The sequence below is a fragment of the Orycteropus afer genome, unplaced genomic scaffold (genome assembly GCF_000298275.1).
Source record: "Orycteropus afer afer isolate SDZICR_OR568_19922 unplaced genomic scaffold, OryAfe1.0 scaffold00079, whole genome shotgun sequence".
Lineage (NCBI taxonomy): Eukaryota > Metazoa > Chordata > Mammalia > Tubulidentata > Orycteropodidae > Orycteropus > Orycteropus afer.
In genome coordinates, this window is record NW_006921666.1 from 7,122,645 (window position 1) to 7,146,471 (window position 23,827).

The 23,827-nt window shown below is 51.7% G+C and overlaps 1 protein-coding gene across 1 annotated transcript; it reads left to right on the forward strand.

The window, feature by feature from the left end:
* The first annotated feature begins 5,770 nt into the window (after positions 1 to 5,770).
* Positions 5,771 to 19,650, forward strand: PGF (placental growth factor). The gene is made up of 7 exons (XM_007941360.2): positions 5,771 to 5,845; positions 7,054 to 7,096; positions 12,975 to 13,171; positions 14,041 to 14,117; positions 16,207 to 16,236; positions 16,335 to 16,397; positions 19,623 to 19,650. Exons 1-7 carry the CDS (start codon positions 5,771 to 5,773, stop codon positions 19,648 to 19,650), a joined length of 513 nt encoding a protein of 170 aa, XP_007939551.1.
* Positions 19,651 to 23,827: the final 4,177 nt, after the last annotated feature.

Genomic DNA, 23,827 nt, shown 5'->3' on the forward strand with positions numbered 1-23,827 from the left:
AGTATCACTACGGAAGTAGATTGCCCCATCTTCCTTCTGAGGAGTTGCTGGTGGGTTTGAACCGCCAGCCTTCTGGTTAGCAGTCAAGTGCCTTAAGCACTACGCTACCAGAGCTCCCAGTAAAGCCAAAAGAAGATTTGGTCTCAGGGAAGCTGGCTGGACAGGGTAGCTAACCGTGGCCCCAAAGCCTCCCTTTTGCTTTGGTGGTCCTTGACTTTGCTGCCACCACTAAGCTAGGTCCCTCCATGAAAGCATAGGGCCAAACAGGCACAGAGCCCCCCTTTGTCATTCCTCCTAACACAGCTGGCACCAGCTGGCATTTTCACAAAGGGCTTTACTAAATACTAAGAGAGAACAAAAGGGAAATAATTACAGAAAACACGAAAAACCTAGCCCTGACTGCCAAGTTCCCAAAGTACAGGTTTCCAATCCTCTGGTGATGACATGTCACCCCAAAGGGCTGGTACAACACCACAGGCACCTCGCCTGGCTTCCCTTGTTCCCAGCCCTCGTGGCAGGTGCCATCTTGTTTCCCACCCTGGGAACCATTTCGTTATCTATGGGTTCTTCTCCTGGCTCCCTTTCAGCTCAGCCCCACCCTGGCCTCCCACTGGGCTCTGGCCTGAGGCACGAGCCTTGTCCCTTTGGGACTGGTGGAGCTGTGGTGACCAAGCCAGTGCATGATTACACAGTAACAGGAGGTTGTTCTCCCACCCTCACCTCCAGCAAAGAGGCCCACCCAAGTTGAAAGATCTTGAGTATGGGGTCTAAGAGGACTACCTCTGAAGACTGAAGGACATTTAGATGAGAAATGGAAAGCCTTGGGAAGCTGTCCCTAGACAGAGAGAGGCAAGTGCTGTGGGATTGGCCCAACTCAACAACTATTGATTAAAAACTATGTGTCAGGCAGGGAGTCCCTGACTGGTGCAAATGGTTAAGTGCTTAACCACTAACTTAGAAGTTGGTGGTTCAAATCCACCCAGAGGTGTTTCAGAAGCAAGTTCTGGCCGTCTACTTTAGAAAGAGCACAGCCACTGCAAACCTTAGGGGGCACAGTTCTACTCTGAAACACGTGGGATCACCATGAGTCAGAATCAGTTTGACAGCAGCGGGTTTGGTATGTGCCAGGCACTAGCCAAGGTGCTCAGTTACAAAGGTAGATAAGAGACACAGCATCTGCCCTCTTAGACCTTACACTGTTTGAGGGAAGACAGACAAGCAACCCTGCAATTATGATACTAAGGACCAAGTGTTACAACAGAGAGATGATTCAAGTTTCTATGAGAACATGGAAGAGGGTGTCCCACCCATGTTGGTGGCCAAGGAGGCCATTGGGTCCTGCCTGAAAAAGATGCATGGAGACCTGGAGCTGGAATGCAGGGATGAGCTTTGGATGGATCTGCAGGAAATCCCAGACTAAGAGGCAAGAGATAGAAGACTTATGGGGCCAATTGAAAGCATCTTTTTGTTGGTGACTTAGGGTAGCTGTTGCCTACAAAGCATATCCAACCTATAAAGTGAAAAGACCTCTTGCATAGACATGCCATCTGTTGTTCTCTCAGCCAGTCAGGAAGGGAGAGATTTTAGGGTGGAGAAGCCACTTCTCAACCACCTCTGAGACTATGTCTCCCTGGCCACCTGAGACTCCTCTCCAGAGACAGATGCTGAATTGACCTTAAGGGAGATAGAAAAGGTCATAGTTGGGAGAGAGTTCAGAGGGTCAGGACAATGAGCAGGCTGGGCCAAAACAGAGAAATGAGTCAGAAAGCCAGAAGGTGGGATGGGCTAGGGCAGGTGATGCAGGACTAAGTCTGTGACTAATACAAAGGTTGTGGGTGGCTTCATGAGCCAGGGGCTAACCTGGCAGCCTACAGGAGCCATGCAGGACTGGACCCCGTGGCTGAGGATCCATATTCGGTGACTACTGTGGTGGCCCAGTGTTTCCACAACATACACCCTCGTGTGAGTCTGCATTTGCCTGACTCACTGTCAGAGGGTCAGCTCCAGGCCTGGGATCAGGGCTTCTCCCTTCTACATGTCAATCTTTCAGTTTGTCAAGCCCCCCTCCACTCCGGCAAGGGAAAGACCCAACCAGAAAAGGTTCAAGGCTTTGGCTTTGCCTTCAAAATACTTGGTTGACAGAGCTCATGCTCAATGGAAAGAGCTGTGGAGAAAGACCTAGGCTTGATCCCCACCTCTGCTCCTTGATTAATTAGTAGGTAAGTGACTATGGGTAAGTTACTTCAACTCCCTGGGCCTCCATTTTCTGAACTTCAAAAGGGGAGTAATTAAAACCGACCTCATGGGGTTGTTGTGAGAATTCAGTGAGTTCAGGTGTTTAAAGCACACTGCCTAACACATACTAGGTGCTCAGTAAGGATTAGCTCTCCCTCTGAAACAAGAGACAATGATAGCAGTGATCAACAGTTAAGTGCTGAATTGTGGCCCCCATTCTGCCATCCCCTTAGCATATGGATCTACTAAAGCCTCAATGACAATTGAAGACTGAATTCCTGGATGATGGTGGAGAGTGAATCTCTCCGTCTCTGTGTATGTGTGTGTGTGTGGGGTGGGAGGTAGAGAAAGAATCCCCCATCCTCTTGCTTCTTCACACTTGGAAGAAAAATAAGATTCTTTATCTTCCGTCTCATGTCCATGCTGGCAAGCACACTGCTATGTCACCATATTATTCCTCATAACAAGAATCATGCCCTACATTTACCATTTCTTGCCCCCCACCCCTGGTGCTTTATCAGTCCTCACACAACCCTATGAAATACATACTGTTATTATTGTCACTTTACAGATGGAAGAAACCAGGGCTATGAGAAGTAACGGAAGTTTTTAAAAACCCACAGGTTGCTGTCAAGTATTTCCAACTCCTGGAGATCCCACATGTGTCAGAGCAGAACTTTGCTCTGTTGTGTTTTCAGTGGCTGACTTTTTTCCAAAACAGATCACCAGGCCTTTCTTCTGAGGCACCTCTGGGTGGACTCCAACCTCCAACCTTTTGGTTAGCAATCAAGAGAGTTAACTGTTGGCATCACCCACGGACTCCAAAGGAAGTTACCTGAAGTTATATGGTGCTTAGTAGTAGAGCCACAATACAGTGAAGCTGAGCCCTGAATGTCTGCTTTGGACTGTATGAGTGAGAATAACCTTCTACTGGGTTAATCTATGGGGACTTGAGAGTGTTATTTGTTTCTGCCACCGAGCCTACCCTAGCTAACTCATCTCACAACCCAGAAAGCTGGGTTCGGAAGGATGTGGTCCCCAGTTAGCTGACAAAAAGGCAGTCATCACAGACATACCTCAAGGTACTGAGCTCACTCAGGCATGGAGGAGAGAGCTGCAAGCCCTGGTCATCCTACCCCACACACTAATTCACATATATGAATGTAAACTTCCAGGGAGCCTCCGTATACCACACCCCCTGCACCTGGGGCAATGCCTGAGCTTCATAGGCCTCAAGCAATGTGTGCTGAATGAATGAATGAATAAATGGATGAAACAAACCCACACATGCACCATACACATATCCCTGAGCATAGTTACAGGCAAACACACAATGCACAATGTATAAATGCTCAAAACATTCAGTTAGAGACAAGCATGTTAAATATAGACACTTATTGTATGTGTGCACTCATACACAAGACACACTTATGCCCACATACAAAATCTACACCTAAATCCATCTGCATCCAAAATAAAGACACATACACACGTATGGGCATACACTTATGTTATGGGCAAGCACATATGATCTGGAAATCACAAAAATACACCTACTCACCCCCATCTACATACACAATGATGCTCAGAGACCCTTCACCATGACCCTGGGCACAGGAAGGAGTCTGTTTGCTCCAAGAGCACTATCATGCTGGAGTGCGTCAGAATGTTCTTTGCAGCCGCTGCTTAGCCAGTCAACAACTAGCCCTGGGTCCTGGACCTCCGAGCTAGGGGCTGTCCAGGCAGGGAGACAGCTTCTCGGCAGCCAGCGTGGGTGGGCGAGCAGCGGACGCAGAGGTCACCAAGGTCAGATCCTGGGCTGCCCTGGCCTCCCTGCTCCTAGCTGGAATGTGAACTGGAGAGGGGCTGCCTCCCAGGCCTCCCTCCTCCCTTGCAGCCGCCCACCGGCCTCACACCCAGGCAAACCCTTGACCGGTATCCAGGTTCTTGGAGAAAGAGAACCAGGCATGGATGGTGGGACAGGGGATAGGGAATGGTGAAGAACATTTGAGGACCAGGGGAGGGTTCCACAAAGATGCACGAACATACACAGAAACTGTCCAGAGATTCACACACAGAGAAAGACACTCAGAGAGACAGGCAGGCATGCAAACTCACAATGTCACTGAGGCAGACATTCATATACACTTCCAAACACACCCAGACACACAGTGGACACATAGGCACATACATAAGTCCACAAGCATTGGGAGGTACCAAGAAGCCAGACCCAGACATAGAGGCACACTTGGGCGTACAGAGGGCACATGCAGACACAGACCACACAGACTCAGATGCATGCCCCTGCAGACACCTACCTACACATGAGCACACTGAAGCTGCATGCACACGTGGAAACTCACAGACACATACGATGTCAGCAGGTCTCCTCACATTGGAGAGTTTTCTCCAAGCCCTGGGACCAGGAGGAAATGCACCACTAGGGCCACTCACCAACGCTCGTGCACTGGCGCTCAGGGCCGCCAAAGTGGACTGCTTCCTGGGGAGGAAACTGCTGGACTCACAGCCAGGTGTCCTGAGGTGTTTCCTGCCACTGCCCACAGCTGGGCCATCCTGCTGTCTGAGTGGTCAGGAGGGGGTGCGGTGGGAGGACAGATGGTTCTGGAGCCAGGTGGCTTGGGTTTCATCTGCCTGTTCCTTGGACACATACTTTTCAAGAGAGCTTATGTTTGTACAACATAAAAGATCATAGGCTCTCTGGGAGACTCGCTTTCTCCAACTATAAAATGAGATTAGCAATCCTTTCAGCTCCAGAGACTGTAGGAATGGCATAATGTACCACCCTGAAGAAGGGGCAGACTAAGTTGCTGCCTTCCTAGAGGTGGGGGGGCCGTATGCCGCTAACGTCATGACCCTTGTTGGCAGAGTCTGGGCTCCACACTTGGGCGCCTGACTCACGGTGCCTGGCCCAGAGGAGCCCGAGCAGTTCTGTGACTCTCTCCACTGGCCGGCACTGATGCTGCCTGGATTCGTCGGTGGCCCCCGGGGAGGCTGCGGGCTGCGCTCGGGCAGGCAGGGCTTTAGGATCTTCCACGCACTCTGGGGTCAGAGCCCGCGAGTCCGGAGCTTGCACGCCCCGCCTCGCCTGCCTGGAGCCTCCCCCAGTGGGCGGGGATGACCTGAAGCCCCGCCCCTATTCCCAGCCTCTAAAGCCAGTCGCCGACAAGCTTCAGTCTCAGAAGGTTGCTGCTGTCTGTGGGGGAGACTGCATCTTCAGACTCCTGTCCAGCCACGAGAGGACCTGAGGTCTCACTGGGCACGCGACGGACCCTCCGCAGGAACTCGCCTGCTCCCCACTGCCCTGCCCTGCCGGCTGCCCCCCATCAAGTTATCACAGCACAGACTTACCTACGGCTTCCAGATTCCCAGGGCTTTGAGAGGATGCTCGGGCCGGGCGCCTCGGGGCAGCAGTGAGTGCCCCCAGTGGGCTCTTCTCCTCCTGTGCCAGGGGCTCCCCTTGGGATGAGCATGGTGGTTTTCCTTCGGAGCCCCCTGGCCCGGGACGTCTGAGAAGATGCCTGCTATGAGGCTGGTCACCTGCTTCCTGCAGCTCCTGGCTGGGCTGGCACTGCCCGCTGTGCCCCCCCAGGTAAGAAAGAAAGCCCCGTTCAAGCCTGGCTGCCCTGAGCTGCCCACCCCCACCCCCCAGCTAGCACTCTGAGCAGAAGCACGGGATCTTGCAGTCATAGACTACCCAGGGAGCGGCACCTCCGAGGATGTCCCAACCCTTCCCAGGAGCCAGGTTGGACCTGTGTCCCCTGGAAGGACACCTCAGGCTGGGCGGCCCCCCACTTCCGCTCCTGGGGTCTGTCTTGGTGGTGGTGAGGAAGCCACAGAGAAGGGAGAGAGGTTTCCTTTCTGGCCCCTGGATCCCTGGTGACTTTGCTAGAAGCATCTCTCCACTAATCCCAGGCAGGACCCTGGCCTTGTGGTCAGGGTCGAGGCTCTGTGACCAAGCGCCCCCAGGACCTCTGACCTGGCCTGGTTTGGGGGAAGCCGGCTGAAGAGGCCGGCAGTGGGGAAGCTGGGCCCTGCCCCCATCAGGGCGCAGGGCTGAGCTGGGGGCTCCCGGGTGGGCTGGGGACAAGACAAGGGGTCTCGCTGTGCTCTCTCTCCCGGGTGGGTGGCCGGAGGTCCTGAGTGTGGGGCCTGGGAAGTGAGCAGGGCCCTTTTCCCAGGAACTGGGTGAATCTGGCCGAGAGCCAGCTTGGGCAGTGAAATCCTGACAAAGGCAATGAGTTCCCTTCCCACTGTGCTGCCCCACTGCTCCAGGAGTCCCCAGCCCCAGCCCAGGAGTGGGGTGGGCTGTGCAGCGCCCCAGGGGCCCAGGAGCCCCCGCCACCGCCTGCCTGGTGCAGGGCTGGCCAGAGGTGTAACGTTACCGGCAACACCAGTCCATGGCGCCACCCGCTCTAGCCCCTCGGCTCCCACCAGCTGATTGCTTTCCCCTGGACTCTGGCACCAGGCCAAGGCGAGCTGTACAGGGCCCAGCAAGGCTGGGCTGGGGGCTGAACAGAAGGGAGACCCCCACAGGCAAAGGGCCTCCAATAAGCCTCTAGCCTCCTCTCCTTTTCCAAATGAGGACACTGAGGCCACAGATGGGAGGGACTCACCAAGGATCTGGTGGGGTTTTGGTTGCACCTGGAAAGCGGCAGATCCAAAACAGCACAGAGAAAGTACGTAGAGCCAGTGGGAAGGAGCTCAGAGGGCCCACCACCCCCTTGCTAACCCTCTTGGCTCCAGAGTGAAGATACCCAAGGTAGACTTCTGGTCATCTCTGCACCTTTCTGTTCACAGCAGGTGGCCTTGTCTGCTGGGAACAGTTCATCAGAAGTGGAAGGTAAGCTGGTTGGGCTGGGGGTGTACCTGTTCACCAAGTCCCTCCCCTCTTTACTCCCAAGCTAAGGAAGATGGGCAGGGATTGACACGAAGAGTGGGTACAGGATAATAATAAGTTAAGGAGAGTCTACCAGCTAGATATCCTGGTTGATGAAATTAGTGGGACCTGAGACATCCCCTGACTGTGATCCAGAGGCCTAGAGTTGTACCAGGGTCACCCAGCACACAGAGAGGAAGGCTGAGACCAGAATACTCAGGGTTGGACTGGCTGGCTCATAGCCCTTTCCCCAGCATGACATGAGGGAATGGATAGGGTCCCGGAGGGTCAGTCAGGAAGTGAATGACAGGGGCCACACTGGAAGTCTGGTAGCTGGACTCGGTGGGCAAGCAGTCAAAAGGGTCATGGAGGGGTGAGGGGACCTTCCCAGCAGCAGGCATCTGAGTAGGCTTTCATTGATTACAAACAGACAGAACATGAGTCTTGCCCTTCCCGGCCTCTCCACTTCCCACTCCGGGTTGCATCGAGAGGGAATCTTCAAAAGACAGTGAGACGTTTGCCAAAGAGACATACGTGCAGAAGGCAGCAGGCCCATGCCAGGCCCCCGGCCTCACTCCACCCTCCCTGAGTCTCTGAGACGTGCAGAGTGGCCACACACTATTGCCGAGGCTTCCCACAGCGCCCTGGGAGAGGGGGCGTGTAGGGACGTGCACAGGCACACGAGTGATAGCCGTCTGGGAGCTGGGAACACCCTCTGCAGGACTATCAGCCCACCCACCCACCCACCTGTCCACCTGGCAGTCAGCCTCTCCCAGGCCTGTCCATGCTCAGATCCTTGGCCACCCAAGGAGGTGGGGGGAGCAGCTGCCCATGACTTTACTGACCCACCCCTACCCCAGTGTGCCCTTTGGGACTGGCACAATATTATGTTTTCTGAAATTTGGAGGGGGACCCGCCCTCCCTCCACCTCATGCCCTTTTTGATGCTTTCAGTGTAGTTCAAGCAGTAGTTATCAGAGAAGTCTGAGCATCAATTTCCTCATCTGTAAAATGGGTGCATTAGAGCCATGATTCTTAACATTCCTTTCTTTCCTTTTAAGATTACTTAGAGGGTTTTGTGACTCCTTGGAAAACTCCAGGGACCAGGGTGAGGAGGCACGGAAGTGTAGATTCCTTAGGTTAGAATAACTGAGGGTGACCTCACTTGTCATCCTAGTCAATCAGGGAGTCTCGAAGCCTGTATTGTGGCCAAGGGAAGTATGATGACCTTTGGCCCCCAGTTATCAAAATCTGAAAATGCCATCCCCTCGTTCTAACAGGGTCCGTATTGAGAGAAAGGCTTTCTAGCCACAGACACTGATTTTTACTGTTTACTGTCATTCTGTCCTGACCCCAAGGCTGTGAACTAGGAAGGCATTGGTGTCTAGCTCCATGTTTTATACATGAAGAACCTGAGGCCGAGAGGCCTGACGTCTCAGACACTCCCCTTCCCGTAGATGTGGCTGAGCTGAGTGCCCACAACCAGGCTCCTAACGGCTCAGCGGCTGAGCAGGCATGAGCAGGGTGTCCCCTGCGCCAGGCTGGCTGCGTGCCCTGCTGCCGGTAACCATGGGGAGAACACCTGCCAGGCTCGGGCCAGTGGCCAGCAGCTCTGCCCAGCCCTGTGGCCCCTCCTGTTTGGCTTCCTCAGAACCTTGCTCCCAGGATTCAGCTTCCTGGGGCTCTTCTCTCTTGGGTGGTGGGCAGCTGAGGCCAGATGGGAGGCTTATCCCCAGGGCTAGCAAGAGAGCCGGGAGCCCCCTCGTGGCCCCAGAGGCAGCCCTTGTGGACCGCCCAGGCCTGGCCAGGCGCCTGACAGAACCACAGCCTCCCGTTCCCCTCACCCCACCCCCACCTCTGGAGCAGGTCTGGGGCCAGAGGAAGTGCTCTCAGGAGCAGCTGAGCAGAGCTCTTCCTGAGGGGCTCGGCCCACATCTGGGAGCGGTCACTGCGCGCTGGCTCCCTCCGCTGGGCCCCTCGCCCTGCCCCCTCCCTTTCTCCCACAACCCCGGCAGGGCCTCCAGGGACGCATTGCCCTTTTTCCTGGTGGCTGCCAGGTAGAACAGTCCTGGCCCACCTCCCTTTCTGCCCTTCCCCAACATGGGCCACCCGGGAAGTCTTAGGATTTCAGGGCCCTGGAGCCTGGGTCCTGCTGACAAGAAGAGTCTGCATGTCCACGGGGTAGGAGTTAGAAAGGAAATCCCTTTTTCTGTTGCCAAGGCTGAGCCAGCTCTGCTTAACCTAGCCATGGCCCCCACAGCCCAGCTGGGTGGGCGTCTGTGTATGTGATGTTAGGGGACTGGAGGGGCCCTTTTCTGCTGCCCTCGCCCTCCCTGATGGCTGGTCCCGGGCAGGGGTCCGGCCTTCTGGGCGCTTTGGCGTCTGGCTATTCCTCCGCTGTTATTTATGTCTTCCAAGAAGATTAAACGCCCAGAGTCACATCAGTGCTCGTGAAGATTTTAGACTAAACACACAACTCATGGAGTTGACGATATGGGAATGCTGTGTTGCAAAGGCAGCTTCCCCTGGCTTCAGGGCCGTCCCTGGGGAGAGGAGCCTGGTTTACCACTTGGGTGTAGGGGGTGTGTCCCAGTAGCCTGGCAAGGTGGAGTCAGGGGAGGCCTCTGGGGCCCACTTCCAGGCCGGGCCCAGCCCTAGTGCCCCCTGAGCAGAGCCGGCAGAAAGGAGCAGCAGACACTCAGATAAGCGTGGTTTATTGCCTCTGGCCACCGCAGCCAGCTCCACGTGGACATACCGCCTCTTGGGTATTTTCCACCCACTTGCAGCCTTTCCCGGGAGGGCCTCTGCTAGGGTTGAGGCTTATTTTCCATTTGAGATTAGCCTAGGACTCACATCCTCAATGGCTCAGTGGAATGAACTTTGACCCCTTCTACCTCCTAGGAAGGGCCGTGGAAGAAGTGAGGGGCTGCTGGGAGAGGCCATTGCTCCACGGGCAGAGTCTGCAGGGCTGCTGGGTGACCCAGCTTCCCTGTCCTTCTGCACCAGCTGGAGACGACCATGAGGTGCAGGCAGGATGACTCAGGGCAGGACAGGTTTCTCTAACCACGAGCTCAAGGCTGGGCTGGGTTGCAGCCCATCGGCAGAGCTGGAGTGACCTTAGCAACCATCTTCCAACCATCTTCTCTTTCCCCAGCTGAGGAGACACTGGTATGCCCAGAAAGGTTTAGTGACTTCCCTAAAGAGCTCTGGTGGCATAGTGCCTAAGGCACTTGACTGCTAATCATAAGGCTAGCAGTTCAAACTCACCAGCCACTCCTTGGAAGGAAAACTGGACAATCTACTTCCGTAGAGATACTGCCTCAGAAACCCAAGGAGGGGTCGCTATGAGTCAGGATTGACTCAATGACAGTGAGTTTGGTTTTTGGTAAGGTAACACAGTCGTGTAGGGCCTGGGCTAGAAGCCAGGTCTACTGGCTCTGGCCACTCACTTCATTTGTGGCTATTTGGGACCTGCCTCCAGGCCTTTCCCTGAAGGCTTTTGAAGGACATTGTGTCACTAGGATTGGTGTCACTCAGTGCTGTAATTCATGGTGTTGTCCCCTTCTCCAAACCAGACCATACAGAATCCTTAATAATGTTTATTATCAATTTTAATCATAGAATAATATGCGATATAGTTGTGAATTCCTTAAATGTAATATTCCTTACATTATGTGAATGTTGTTGTTGTTGTTGTTATGTGCCATCAAGTTGGACCCGACTCATAGCGACCCCTCCTTGGGTTTCCGAGGCAGTATCACTACGGAAGTAGATTGCCCCATCTTCCTTCCGAGGGGTGGCTGGTGGGTTTGAACCGCCAGCCTTCTGGTTAGCAGTCAAACAACAACATTGTTTTGTAAAGCCTTTCTACATTGAATTATAACATTATTAGTTACAATATTATTAGTAACCGAGTGGAAACCTTTCTGATTTTTCTCTTTCTTTTCCTTAATTAATTAAGGAGCTCTGGTGGTGCATTTGACTGCTAACTAGAAGGTTGACAGTTCAAACCCACCAGCCACTTTGTGGAAGGAAGACGGAGCAATCTACTTCCATAAAGATTTACTCCTTTGGAAACCCAATGGGGGTCGCTATGGGTCAGAATTAACTGAATGACAGTGTTTTGTTTTGTTTTTTTCCCTTAATTACTGCTTCACTGATAAAGACTCAGAAATACTAGCTAGATAGAGATTCAGAAATATTGTAGCTAAAACATCAGAACATTTGACAAAATCAGAGACTATAAAAACACCGGCCACAGTGAAAACAACAGCCGTGCTTGTTGCATGTGCAGACAAAACCATGTGATTCAAAGCATCATTTTAATTATGTCATAAAGACAGCACTGACTGGAGTGCATTAAGGTTCAACAGTAAATTAGCATCAAGTTTTAGCCTTGTGGGCATATTGATACATGTGGCATAGTGCCTAAGGCATTTGACTGCTAACCAGAAGGCTGGCGGTTCAAACCCACCAGCCACTTCTCGGAAGGAAGATTGGGCAATCTATTTCCGTAGAGATACTGCCTCGGAAACCCAAGGAGGGTCGTTATGAGTCAGATCCGACTTGACAGCAGTGAGTTTTTTTTTTTTTTTAAGCTGGGTTTATGAAAAATGTTTTTGTTGTTATAATTACAGGAATAATTTTATTAAAAATAGTAAATTTCTGCTGAAACATTGCACAAAACTTTTATAGATAGTAATTTTGGTGTCACCCCCTGATGGTGTCACCCAGTGAGGTCTGCACCTCCTGCACCCCCATAGTTATGCTACTGTTTGAAGGGTTCTAGATCAGCCCCCAAAATCCGATTCATGACCACCATGGGATTGTGGGGGCTGGGGATGTCCCTGATAATCTTCAGTGAACTGTCTTCTAATCAAGTAGTAATTACTTAGCCTGTGTTTACTGGGGCCTCAGTCCCTGTCCTGTCCTGGCAGAGGCTTGATTTGGTTGTAAAGGAGATAAGAGCCACCAATGGCTGAGATAAGGCAAGCCCTTGGGACTGTGTTATGCACAAGGGAGGAACATCTGTCCCTCCTGCTGGAATGTTGGAGGAGGCTTCAGAGAGGAGGTGGGAGAAGGGCCTGGAGAAATAAGGGGTAGGTTTCAGATAGAAATGGACCATGAAGAGCACAATCCCAAAGGTGGGAATTCCCATGGTACTGCCCCTGCTCAGGGTGAGGGCCGGTCAGACAAAAACGGGGAGTCGGGGTGGGGCACACTGCTGAGTGTGGTCTCGGTTGCCACGTAGAGGAGTTGGCACCAATGAGGTGGAGCACATATTCAGCCCATTGGGCGTCTCCCTGCTGTGCTGCACGGGCAGCTGTGGTGACGAGAACCTGCACTGTGTGCCCGTGGAGGCAGTCAACGTCACCATGCAGGAAAGAGGGGATCCATGGAAGGTTTTTAGAAGGCTGTAGGAAAGGCCAGCCCTCCCTGGGGAACCCCAGATCTGAGTTTGTTGTGTTGATCTGAGTGGTTTCTGCAAAGTTCCCAAGAAGGGGGAGGCACCAGGGCAAGCCTGAGAAAGCTCCAGAGGCCTTGGAGCTGCCAGGGGTACACTCCTTGGAGTCCCTAGGGCATTGAGGTGGGAACTGCAGTGCCTGGGCTGAGACTAGAGCCAAGACTCGGGACCCCGAGACATCCCATTCGACTGGGATTTCCATCCAGCACATGAGCAAGGGCCCTGCAGTCATCCTCAGAGGGGTCACATCATGACCTCAGTGCAAGGGGGAGCTCAGAGAGGGTTGGGAGCTTCCTGGGGGAGGGGGACTAGGAGCCAGGTCTGCAGCTTGGGGACAGGGTCTCCCTTGACTTGACTGTCCATCTGTGCCTCCGCACAGTGGTGCCCTTCCAGGAGGTGTGGGGCCGCAGCTACTGCCGGGCCCTGGAGAGGTTGGTGGACATTGTGTCTGAGTACCCCAACGAGGTGGAACACATGTTCAGCCCATCCTGCGTCTCCCTGCTGCGCTGCACAGGCTGCTGTGGGGACGAGAACCTGAACTGTGTGCCCGTGGAGACAGTCAACATCACTATGCAGGTAGGGAAAGACTCTGCACGCCTCCCCAGGCCCCACTGCCCACCCTCCTGCTCAGAGAACCACGAAGCCTGCCCACTTGGAGGGACTCAGAGAGAATGAGGGCAGACCCAGGTCATAGGAACTGGAACCTGACTCTTAGGCCAGTGCTCTCACTACCCAGGCACCGTGCCCTCCTCCTGAGCCCCAGTTACGGCTTTGAGCCACTCACCCTCACCCTGGTCATCCCTATCCAAGCTTAGCCTTGTCCCAGGGCCGAATGGGTTTGAAAATGCTCAGGTGGAGGTTGGGAAAGAAGTCTGATCATATTAAAGATGGCCTTGTTTAGACCGAGTTTCTGAGTTGTGCCAACAGTTAAGCACTCAGCTACTAACCAAAAGGTTAGTAGTTCGAATCCACCCAGACGTGCATTGGAGGACAAGCCTGGTGATCTCCTTCAAAAATTCAGCCACTGAAAACCCTATGGAAAGTAGTTTCACTCTGAAACACTTGGGGTTGTCATGAGTCAGAATCATCTTGATGGCAACTGGTTTGATTTTTCTTTCTGTTTGTGCTGGGAACCCTTGGTGCCCTCTCAAGCAAGCTCATTCCTGGAGCTTCACACACACACACACACACACACACACACACGGAGCCTGGTTTATTGAGGACTCACTGAGAAATGCCAAGAACTATGCTGAGTACTTTACAAAGGTTGTCTCTTTCGATCCTTCGAGTCAGGTGCTGTCTTCATTTTATAATTGAGGATGTTGAGGCTTAGAGATGTCAATTCACTTGCCCAGGACCATTCAGCGGGAGGGAGGGGGAGAGCGGGCTGTTGGAAACCCACGGGCCACCCCCCAATCCAGGCATCCACATTTCTCTCCCCACAGCTCCTGAAGATCCGCTCTGGGGACCCACCTTCCTATGTGGAGTTGACATTCTCTCAGCACGTGCACTGCGAGTGCAGGTAGGTCCTCGCAGCAGGGTGTAGGGGCAGGCTCCTGTGCACCTGGAAGCCTCAAGGAAGGTGGGTCCAAGGGGCTCCCGGGCAGAGGCTATGGCTGCCCATCCCTGCTATAGGCCGAGGGAGACCAGGGAAATCAAGGACCCAAATCAGGGGCCCACTCCGAGACATCTGGAGGCAGCTGCCTGTCATTTGGTCCCGGCCCTAGCCAAGACACCACAGGGCAAGGTGAACCTGGGTCCCTTCACAGGCACTGGGGACACATCTTCCCTCTCCCACCTGAGATGGGAGGAGCTACCACAGGCCCCTGGAAGAGGCTCTTGGAGGCAAAGACACTGCAAGCCTGGGCTTCATTCTGGACCAGGCTGTGTGCCCACGAGATGGGGCAAACTGGGCTGAGGGGCAGAAAGAGGGACAAGGGCTGGGAGAGAGAAGGGCTAGAAGGGAGGAGGCGTTGTGTTTTCTTTAAAGTCGAGGACCCAAGCCCCGCCCCACCCCACCCCGCAGAGCCTCTGACCAACACCAGCCTTGCCACCTGTGTCCAGGGACACTTTGAACCTTAGCTGCCAGGAACAGCAGAGCTGGCACTGTCATCCAGCTTTAGGAAGGAGAGAAGGGGTCTGAGATGCTGCTCCTGGTGCCACGGGGCTGTGGATAGAGGCACCGGACTAGAGCACCAGGGCCCTGTCCTGGGCAGGAAGAGGGCAGAGCACTAGCATTGGTGCCTAGCCCCATACTTTAATGTGTTTTTCATTTTTCACAAATATTTATTGAGCATCTACTGTTGTAGATGCTTGGGATATAGTGGTGAACAAGACAGACGAGGTCCCTGCTCTCCTAACAACCCTGGGAGGTAGGTACTATTGCCATCCCCATTTTATAGATGCGGACATTAAGGCTTGGTAGAATTATGTGATTTTTGCCACAGCTAATAAGTGTGGTAGGAGGGATTTGAACCCCGACCTCTAAGGCTACCCTTTTTGCACTACTCGTGGCCATTACCACGTTCTCCAAGAGTCCAGGCACTGTCTTGAGCTTGCCCTGCCTAATGTCCGGGGCTCTACTGCCCCTTTTGGCCCTGAGCCCAGGCTCTAGGCCCTCTTCACTGTGCCAGTGTTGGGAGCCCTGCCTCAATCCTTTTCCTCCCACCCCTCCCAGTCAAGGCTTAGCCATATAACAATAGTTCAGTAATGAACCCTCCCAACCAATGCTGGATGGTGACCTTTCTCTTTCTACATCACCTTTGCCCCATAGCCATTCTATTGGGGCAGGCAGAGGAACAGACCGAGGCTCCGGGAGTTCCCCTGACTTGCCTAAGATGGTAGAGACACAACCAGGACAGCCCCAAGAGGCCCCAGTACCCTGCCCTGGCTCCCCAGGAAGACAGCCAGCTTCAGGCAGCATTCCCCAGCACTGAAATTGACTCTTACCATGTTGCTCTGTGCCTCCACCCCAGGGAAGATAGACCCTTCCCCTTCTGATGGGGCAGGCAACAGGGACACATTTCTTCTCTCTTCTGGGCCAGTAGCCACAGCGCAGGGAGGCCTGATGACTGCGGGGCTGTGCTCACCTCCTCTCACCTCCTCACCCACTCTTGTCACGTGTTCCCTAGGGTAGTGATGGTGGTGGTGTTGTGTGTTGACGGGCAGTCTTACCTGGCAGCAAGGCAGCCATCCTCCAGTTCATGGCCTGGCCTGTCGTTTATCATCCTTGAGGAAATACCCAGAATGCACCTAGAAGGCAGGGCAGGAGCAAGGGAAGGAAGTGAACAGAGATGGGCCTAGTGGGACAGCAGAGACTCACAAGTGCCCAGATTTGATGTCAAGAGGCTGAGGGGTGTATAGGGGTGTGGAACTGACCCCAAGAGGGAATTTAATCCCTCTCTTGGTGGGGTCCCAGAGACTGGAGTGGGAGCTGAAGCCTAGACGCCTTGGACCATATCTCCCTCTCTAGCTCCATGCCACCCCCTAGTGGCCCTGGTGCTAACTTCAGGCCAGGACTCGGATGTCTGAGGGGAGGTGTAGTAGCAACAGGGAACCCCCACTTACTGCTTTCCTGTTTCTCCCCTGCCTCTCTCTCTCTGTTTTCCCAGGCCTTTGCGGGAGAAGATGAAGCCAGAAAGGTAAGTGACCTGGCTGGGGCTGGGGCTGTTCCTGCCAGTCCCTGTCCTAGCATGGGGGCCCCCAGCCACCTTGTCCTGACGCTTTTGGCTTATTGCAGGAGGAGACTCAAGGGCAGGGGGAAGAGGAAGAGAGAGAAGCAGAGACCCACAGACTGCCACCTGTGAGTGTGCGGGGCAGAGGGCCCAGGGATGGCCAGGAGGCTGGGCTAGAGGGGAGCCCCTGCCCTGTCAGCAGGGGTCATCGGTCCGGGAGGGGTAAAGGCCAGGCTTAGGGCAGTCTTGGGCCCAGAACAGGGAGCTGCACCTCTTAGAGATTCTAGGAGCCAAGAAGCATCAGTGGACCTTGGTTCTTGTCCTAGCTTACCGTTGTGTATGGGCTTGAGCACGTCTTTTCACTTCTTTGAGCTTAGTTTTTCTGAGCCTAGTAGAATGAGTGGGTAAAAGTTCCATCAAGCATTCAGTCATTCTTCAAATACTTACCAAATACCTACTGGGTGCCAGGTACATCAGTGAACAAAACAAACAAAATTCCTGCTATTACGGTGCTTACATCCTAGAGAAAATTCCAGCAGCCCAAAAAGTAATCTAGGGCTACTTCCTAGTGGCTCCAGGGAAAGGTACAATCCCCCATTGGATCCTAGGGGATTTTGAGGGTCCCCTTGCTGCTTCTTGTTCCTCTCTCCATATTACCTGCCCATCTGGCTCCTCACCTGGGGCAGCAGGCTGGAGTCCCCCAGGCCTGAATGTGGCTGGTAGATAAAGATTTTTTTAAAAAAGCCCACTGCCATCAAGTCAATTCCAACTCATAGCAACACTATAGGACAGAGCAGAACTGCCCCATAGGGTTTCCAAGGCTGTAAATCTTTATGAAAACAGGCTGCTTCATCTTTCTCCCATGGAGCAGCTAGTGGATTTGAACCACCGACCTTTAGCTGCTGACTGCCTTTACTACTGTACCACCAGAACTCTTTAGAGAAAGATGACAGAAGGAAAAACCCAAACCCAAATCCATAAGGGTAAATAGTAAAAAAAGAAAAAACTATTTCAGATGCACAGTAATCAGTCAGAGCACAAGTTCACAGTCAAGGTTGAAGGACTCTCTCAGCTCCAAGACCCTGAGAAATCAGTTCATGCTATGGGAGTAGAGCTGGCCCAAGTCCTGCCCTTGCCTCTGCCCCTGCCCCATCCACAGACTGAGCCACCCCTCCCACCTACACACCTCTGTGACAACAGGTCTCTCTCGCCTGGGCCCATGCTGAGATTTAAAGAAGGAGCTGGCCCTGAAGTCAGGGCAGGGCCCGCCTGGCCGAGCAGCCCCTGATGCACACAGTGTCCCATGCCCTGTTTCCCAGGACAGCAATCTTCAAACATTTTATCCAGAAACCTCTTGAAATAATTTCAAAAACCATGTGACCATTTTTTAATTGGCTTTGAACCTTTTCATCATAGTTATAAACAGTTACAAAAGATATACTTTCTGGTCTGTGATAAACATTAAAAACTCACTGCCATTGAGTCGATTCAACTCACAGGCACCCCTCCTTGGTTTCCAAGGCAGTATCACTATGGAAGTGGATTGCCCAACCTTCCTTCCAAGGAGTGGCTGGTGGGTTTGAACCGCCAGCCTTCTAGTTAGCAGTCAAATGCCTTAAGCACTATGCCACCAGAGCTCTTATGATAAACATTTCTACTTTAATATAAAGCTGTTACATAGCTCTTCAGATGTATCCTATGGAATCATATGCTATGCTAATTTAATACTCGCCATCACCTAGTTTTTTAAAAATGAATAGCACCAACCAAAAAAAATGCATCAATACCCTCTTTAGTGGCTGCAATTGTGTATGTATATTGCTTTTTCCCCCCTTGAATTTGTATTTCCCATGCCCCACAGAATTTCAGCCTAATTTAATATATTTTTAATGCTGAAAATCTTTTATTTATCACCTTATCATATTCTTCAACCAAAAAAATAGTATATGAATTTGAATTATTTTAGATTTCCTGTGAGCATAAAACTTTAAGTTGAAATTTCTTTGGAATGAATTATCAAAATAATTAGCAACAGTACCAATTGTGCAAAACAGTATGAATGCATTGTATTTAAATAAGCATTAAACATAGACTGAATCTTACTGGGAAAGCATCTCAGTGATGGATGTAGACACTTCCTTTCAATTAGCTAATGTATCCATTAGTATGTGTGACTTCCCACCAGACTGAGGCAGAATGCAGCATTAATTCCAGTCCTGTGTATCATTTTTTTAATAGATGAGAAAGTGGAGGAGCCTTGTTCATATAAATAAGTAAATGGGATTGGAAGGAATTTCATTTTTATCAATGTCTCAGTTACTTGGTTTCCTTTCACATTAATTGCCGAAGAACTCTTGGTGATCTGCCAGCCCAAATTATTTTCAGTGCTATATTAGCTGACAATTCGGTTATGTCATTTTTCAATTTTGTTGAAAACAAAGATTTGAACACCACCTGCCTTGCACAAGTTGTGGCTGCCCGGTCATTAGTCATATTTCATTGTTAATATCTTCACCAACTAATAGTTGAAACTGTTCTTTCGTTTAGTGTTTCCAAGTATTTTTACCTTGGGGCAAAGTGCTGTAACAGGGTTTGAAATGGACAAGATGCTGTCTTTTCTTTCTAAAAGGAGAAGGGCAGCTGGGAAGGGGGCTGTGGGGAAGACACCAGGCACTTTTTCATGCAGGTTTAAGACAGGGCAGGTGGAGGCTGCAAATGGATTTCTTTAAAACTATCAGTACCCACGTACCCCTCGGACAGTCTTCATATATGTCCAGGGGTACATGTATCCCTGTTTGAGGAGTGCTGTACCTAGCATAGTGCCCAAGGCATTTCACTGCTAACCAGGAGGCTGGAGGTTCAAACCCACCAGCCACTCCTCGGAAGGAAGGCTGGGCCATCTACTTCTGTAGTGATACTGCCTTGGAAACCCAAGGAGGGGTTGCTATGAGTTGGATTCGACTCAATGGCAGTGAGTTTGGTTTGGTTTGGTGTCCTAGGGTAACCAGAGGCATTATAGCATGAATTCAGATTAGGTTCAAATCCTCACTCTGCCACTGACTAGCGTGTGATCTTCTGTGAGAGAAGGATAATAACAGTGCCTTCCTCGACGATGTTGTTAAAGGTAAATGAGACAGTGCTTGGCACAGGGCTGGGCACCTGGGTAAGTGCTAGGCGAAAGGGTAGCTCCTAGCTTCTTCTTGCTGCAGTGCTAGCAGGGACCCAGGAGTGCTGCATCTTCCCCGCGCTCCCTGTCCAAGCTTCCCCTCTGAGTCTGTCTCCCCCTCCCATAGGAGGGGACCCCAGCCTCCACCACATGCTGATACCCCCTGTCTGTGTTTGGTCTCTGGCAGGTGCGGTGATGCAGTCCCCCGGAGGTAACCAGCCCCTTGGAGGAGAGAGACCCTACTCCCGGCTCCTGTATTTATTACCGTCACACTCTCAGTTACCTCCCTGCTGGCACCTGCACCCTATTTATTAGCCAATTGTATCCCTGCTGAATGACTTGCTCTCTCCAAGATGAGGGATAGGGATGGACAGGACCCTCAGGAATTCAGTGCCTTACACAGAACGTGAGAGAAAGAAAGAAGGTGGTCACAGACCGGTGGATACTTCAGCTTGAGAAGAAGAAAGACGTGGTCTTGTCAGGGGCAAGTCAGGCCCCAGAGGCCTTAGGGGGACCCATCGCCTGTGGGCCTTGGGCTCTACACGGACATACCTTTGCTTTGGAAGCTTCCGGGCAAGTGAGGCTGGAGGAGCCTGCTCTGGGCTGCCATGGCCCTAGCTGGGTGGGGCAGTGGGAAGGCTGGGGGTGGTCCAGCCACTTCCTCCTCTTCCTGGCAGCAGCTTTGCCCCACGGAGATCAGAACATTCAGCTCTGAGAGACTAAGAGAACAGTAGTTGCCTGGGGGCCTTTGCTGCTCCTTATCCCCTTATGGTCTCTTCTCAAATTTTGTCACTGCTTGTGCTGGGACATTGTTCTTTCTGGCCAAGGCTCCACCAGGTTGCCCCTCCCTCACAAGGACACAGGCAAAAGGTGGGCCCTGAGCTGGACAAGAAGAGGCTCAGCCAACAAGGATGGGAGTCACTGGGGGAAGGGGCTCATATGTCCTACCCCAGTGGCGTGTGGCAAGGGAGCAGGTTCCCTGAGAGCCTTGGCACCTCACACAAGCTGCCCCTGCGGGGCCATCTGACTGCCAAGCCAGATTCTCTTGAATAAAGTATTCTAGTCCAGAAAGAGCTTATCCAGTGGAGTGTGTCTGCCGGAGCAGTGGGCAATAGCAGAAAATGGAAGCAGGGCAGACATCGTGGGGAACATGGAAAAGGCATGAGTTGTCTGAGCCTCAGTTTCCTCATCTGAAACATGTGGCCAGAATAGCATCCACCTCATCAGGTCATAAGAAAGCACATCACAGTGCCTGGGAACACATCGGGTTTCTCCTCCCTTGCGACCTTGACAACTGCGGAAACTGAGGCTCAGAAGGATGAAATGCCTTTCCAGAGACCTGAGAATCAAAAGAACCCTCAAGTAGGACGCAGAGGCCCAGGCTTTTTCTTCAACTCACATGTGACATTGACTTTCCCTCTGCCTCGTTGTTTCATCTCTAACATGAGTGCTTAGCTAGACATCCCTTTGGCTTTGACATGCTGAAGTTCAAGTGGGGCCCAGGTCAAGTCTCTGGCCCTGGATGGTCCTATACGGGCAGTCCCAAGCCTGCCCTCAGGGAAGCTCACACCTGCTCCTATGGCACCTTGGAGTGTCTTCTCCCAGCTACTTTAGGCAAAACCCTGGGTTTCACCTCTCCCCTAACAAGGAACTCCCAAGAAGTAGTCCCAAAGTTGGGGAGAGACCAGGCGCCAATCACTGGGAACACCTTAAAAGCAAGCATACAATCCCTTTCCCTTCCCTAGAGGGCTGCCGCACACCCAGCCCAGTGAGTGAGTGGGGCTTCCAGCATGGAAGCCATGTCCACAGCCCATGAGTGAGGGGATGTCTTGGCCTGGGCTCCAAGGGACTGAATTATAATACCCTTAACCTATTCAGGAGCTCTGGTAGCATAGCGGGTAAGGCTTTTGGCTGCTAACCAGAAGGTTGGTGGTTCAAACCCATCAGGTGCTCTACATAAAGATTTATAGCCTTGGAAAACTACTGGGGTTCACTATGAGTTGGAATTGACTCAATGGCGGTGGGTTAGTTAGCCTATTCAGGTTTGCCAGAGGCAGGAGCTGCAGCTGTTGTTCAATTAGTTCTTCCCTTTTACCTCCTGTCTTCCTCTGCCTTCCTCCTCAATGCCTTGGCATGGAACAACAATAATACTCCTTTATTACCTTTTGTTAGTCTAAACCATTTACTATCAGACTACCCATAAGGTGCATGTATGTGTCTTTTTATGCTGTGTGTGTTGGTAGGGAGGGAGTTCCCCACCCTCTCCTCTGTTCTACTTCCTCATTTGAGCTGCTCAGACAAACCCATAGGGACCCACGGGGACAGGAGCCAGCCTCAGGCTTCAGAGGGAAGCCACAGATGGTCCAGTGGGGTGGGGTGGTCCTGATGAGGCAGCTGCCCTTGGTGACCTGTTCACGGAGGCCAGGGGTCTCCTGGAGGACGCTTTGGTCAGAATGTGCTTCTGGCTGGTTATCGGGGGGTTGGGTCAGCCCCAGGGGACACTCACTTTGCAGAGGAAATAAATTTATGCTCTTACTTCTCCACTCTTTGGCTACAGCTGTTGTGAGCTGGGAGCTGTGGCCTTTGGCCGACTGAGAGCTGAGAAGAGCACTCCCAGCCCTTGGCCAGGCCTCTGGCTCAGCCCTGGGGACCCCAGTCCAGCCCCTATAGCATCTCCAAGATTCTCAGCTCCACAGAGTTACTCAGGTGGAGGAGACTAGCCTCTCCACGCAGGCCAGTGATCCCTGCAGAGAGCTAGACAGAGACCAAGGGAGCTCCTGGAAGCCAGAAACTAAAATCTATATCCATGGCCAGGGATCTCCCAGCAGGAATGAGTATGAAAAGGACTGACAGACCCATTTGACCATGTCCACAGCCCATTCAGGTAATTTAGGCTCCAAAGGACCCCTTCCATTTGTTGTTCATCATTTATTTGTGGAGCACCACCTATTGCATGTTGCTGTGAGGCTGGAAGCTATGCCACCAGTATTTCAAATACCAGCAGGGTCACCCACGGTGGACGGGTTTCAGTGGAGCTTCCAGACTAAGACAGACTTGGAAGAAGGAAGGGGCCATCCACTTCTCAAATGATTAACCAGTGAAAACCTTATAAACAGCAGTGAAATACTGTCTTATATAATACTGGAAAACTTTATGAATACCCCTGAAACATTATCTGATATAGTTTCAGAAGATGGAACTATATCAGCCCCTCAGGTCAGAAGCACTCAAAGTACGATGGAGAAAGAGCTGCCTTCTGAAAGTGGAATTGACCTTAATGACGTGGATGGAGTAAAGCTTTTAGGACCTCCATTTGCTCATGGGGCATGACTCAAAATGGGAAGAAACAGCTGCAGATTTTCATTAATAATCAGAACATGGAGTGTACAAAGTATGAACCTAGGAAAATTGTAAGTTGTCGAAAATGAAATGGAATGCATAAAGATCAATATCCTAGGCATTAGTGAGCTGAAGTGGACTAGTTTCAATCAGACAATCATATGATCTGCTATGCTGGGAATGACACATTGAAGAAGAATAGCATGACATTCATCATCACAAAGGTTTCAAGATATATCCTGAAGTACAGTGCTATCAATGATAGGACAATATCCATATGCCTACAAGGAAGACCAGTTAATCCTATTATTATTCAAATGTACATACCAACCACGAAGCCAAAGATGAGAAAATTGGAAGATTTTTACCAACTTCTGCAGTATGAAATTGACCAAACATGCAGTCAAGATGTAGTACTTATTACTGGTGATTGGAATGGAAAAGTTGGAAACAAAGAAGAATCACCAGTAGTTGAAAACTATGGCCTTGGTGACAGAAATGGCACTGGAGATCACATGATAGAATATTACAAGACCAATGACATTCATTGCAAATACCTCCTCCTCCTTCTTCTTTTTTTAATTGTGATTTGGATGAAAGTTTACAGAGCAAATTCACTTTCCATACAGCAGTTCACACACACTTTGTCTCATGACATTTACTACAATTTACCCCAATGCAACAACTCCCCTCTCACTTCCTCCCGACAGTCACCTCTTCCCTGTGTCCATTCTTCCATGCACTCCTGCCCCCTCAGCTGTCTCCCTGTGCATAAACAGCCCTTCTTTCTCCTATGATTGTTCTCTCCAAGGAGTGTATCTACCCCACGTAAATGTTCAATTCATATACCTGTCTTCTGTTTGGCTGGAACCCACAGGTGTAGGTTCAATTCCAGACCTAAAGGGCAGCTAGGGGTCATAGTCTCAATGGTTCTACCAGGTGCTATCAGACCAGCAAACCTGGTCCCCTTCCCTTTTTTTTCCCCAAATGTGCAAATACCTTTTTACAACAACATAAATGGCAGCTATACATGTGGATCTCATCAGATGGAAT

What these genes read in the sequence shown, in the direction of transcription:
- PGF (XM_007941360.2), top strand. Translation starts at nt 5,771, where the DNA reads ATGCCTGCTATGAGGCTGGTCACCTGCTTCCTGCAGCTCCTGGCTGGG. An exon ending in CACGTGCACTGCGAGTGCAG is followed by an intron (nt 14,118 to 16,206) that starts GTAGGTCCTCGC and finishes CTGTTTTCCCAG; the next exon opens with GCCTTTGCGGGAGAAGATGA. An exon ending in GAGAAGATGAAGCCAGAAAG is followed by an intron (nt 16,237 to 16,334) that starts GTAAGTGACCTG and finishes GGCTTATTGCAG; the next exon opens with GAGGAGACTCAAGGGCAGGG.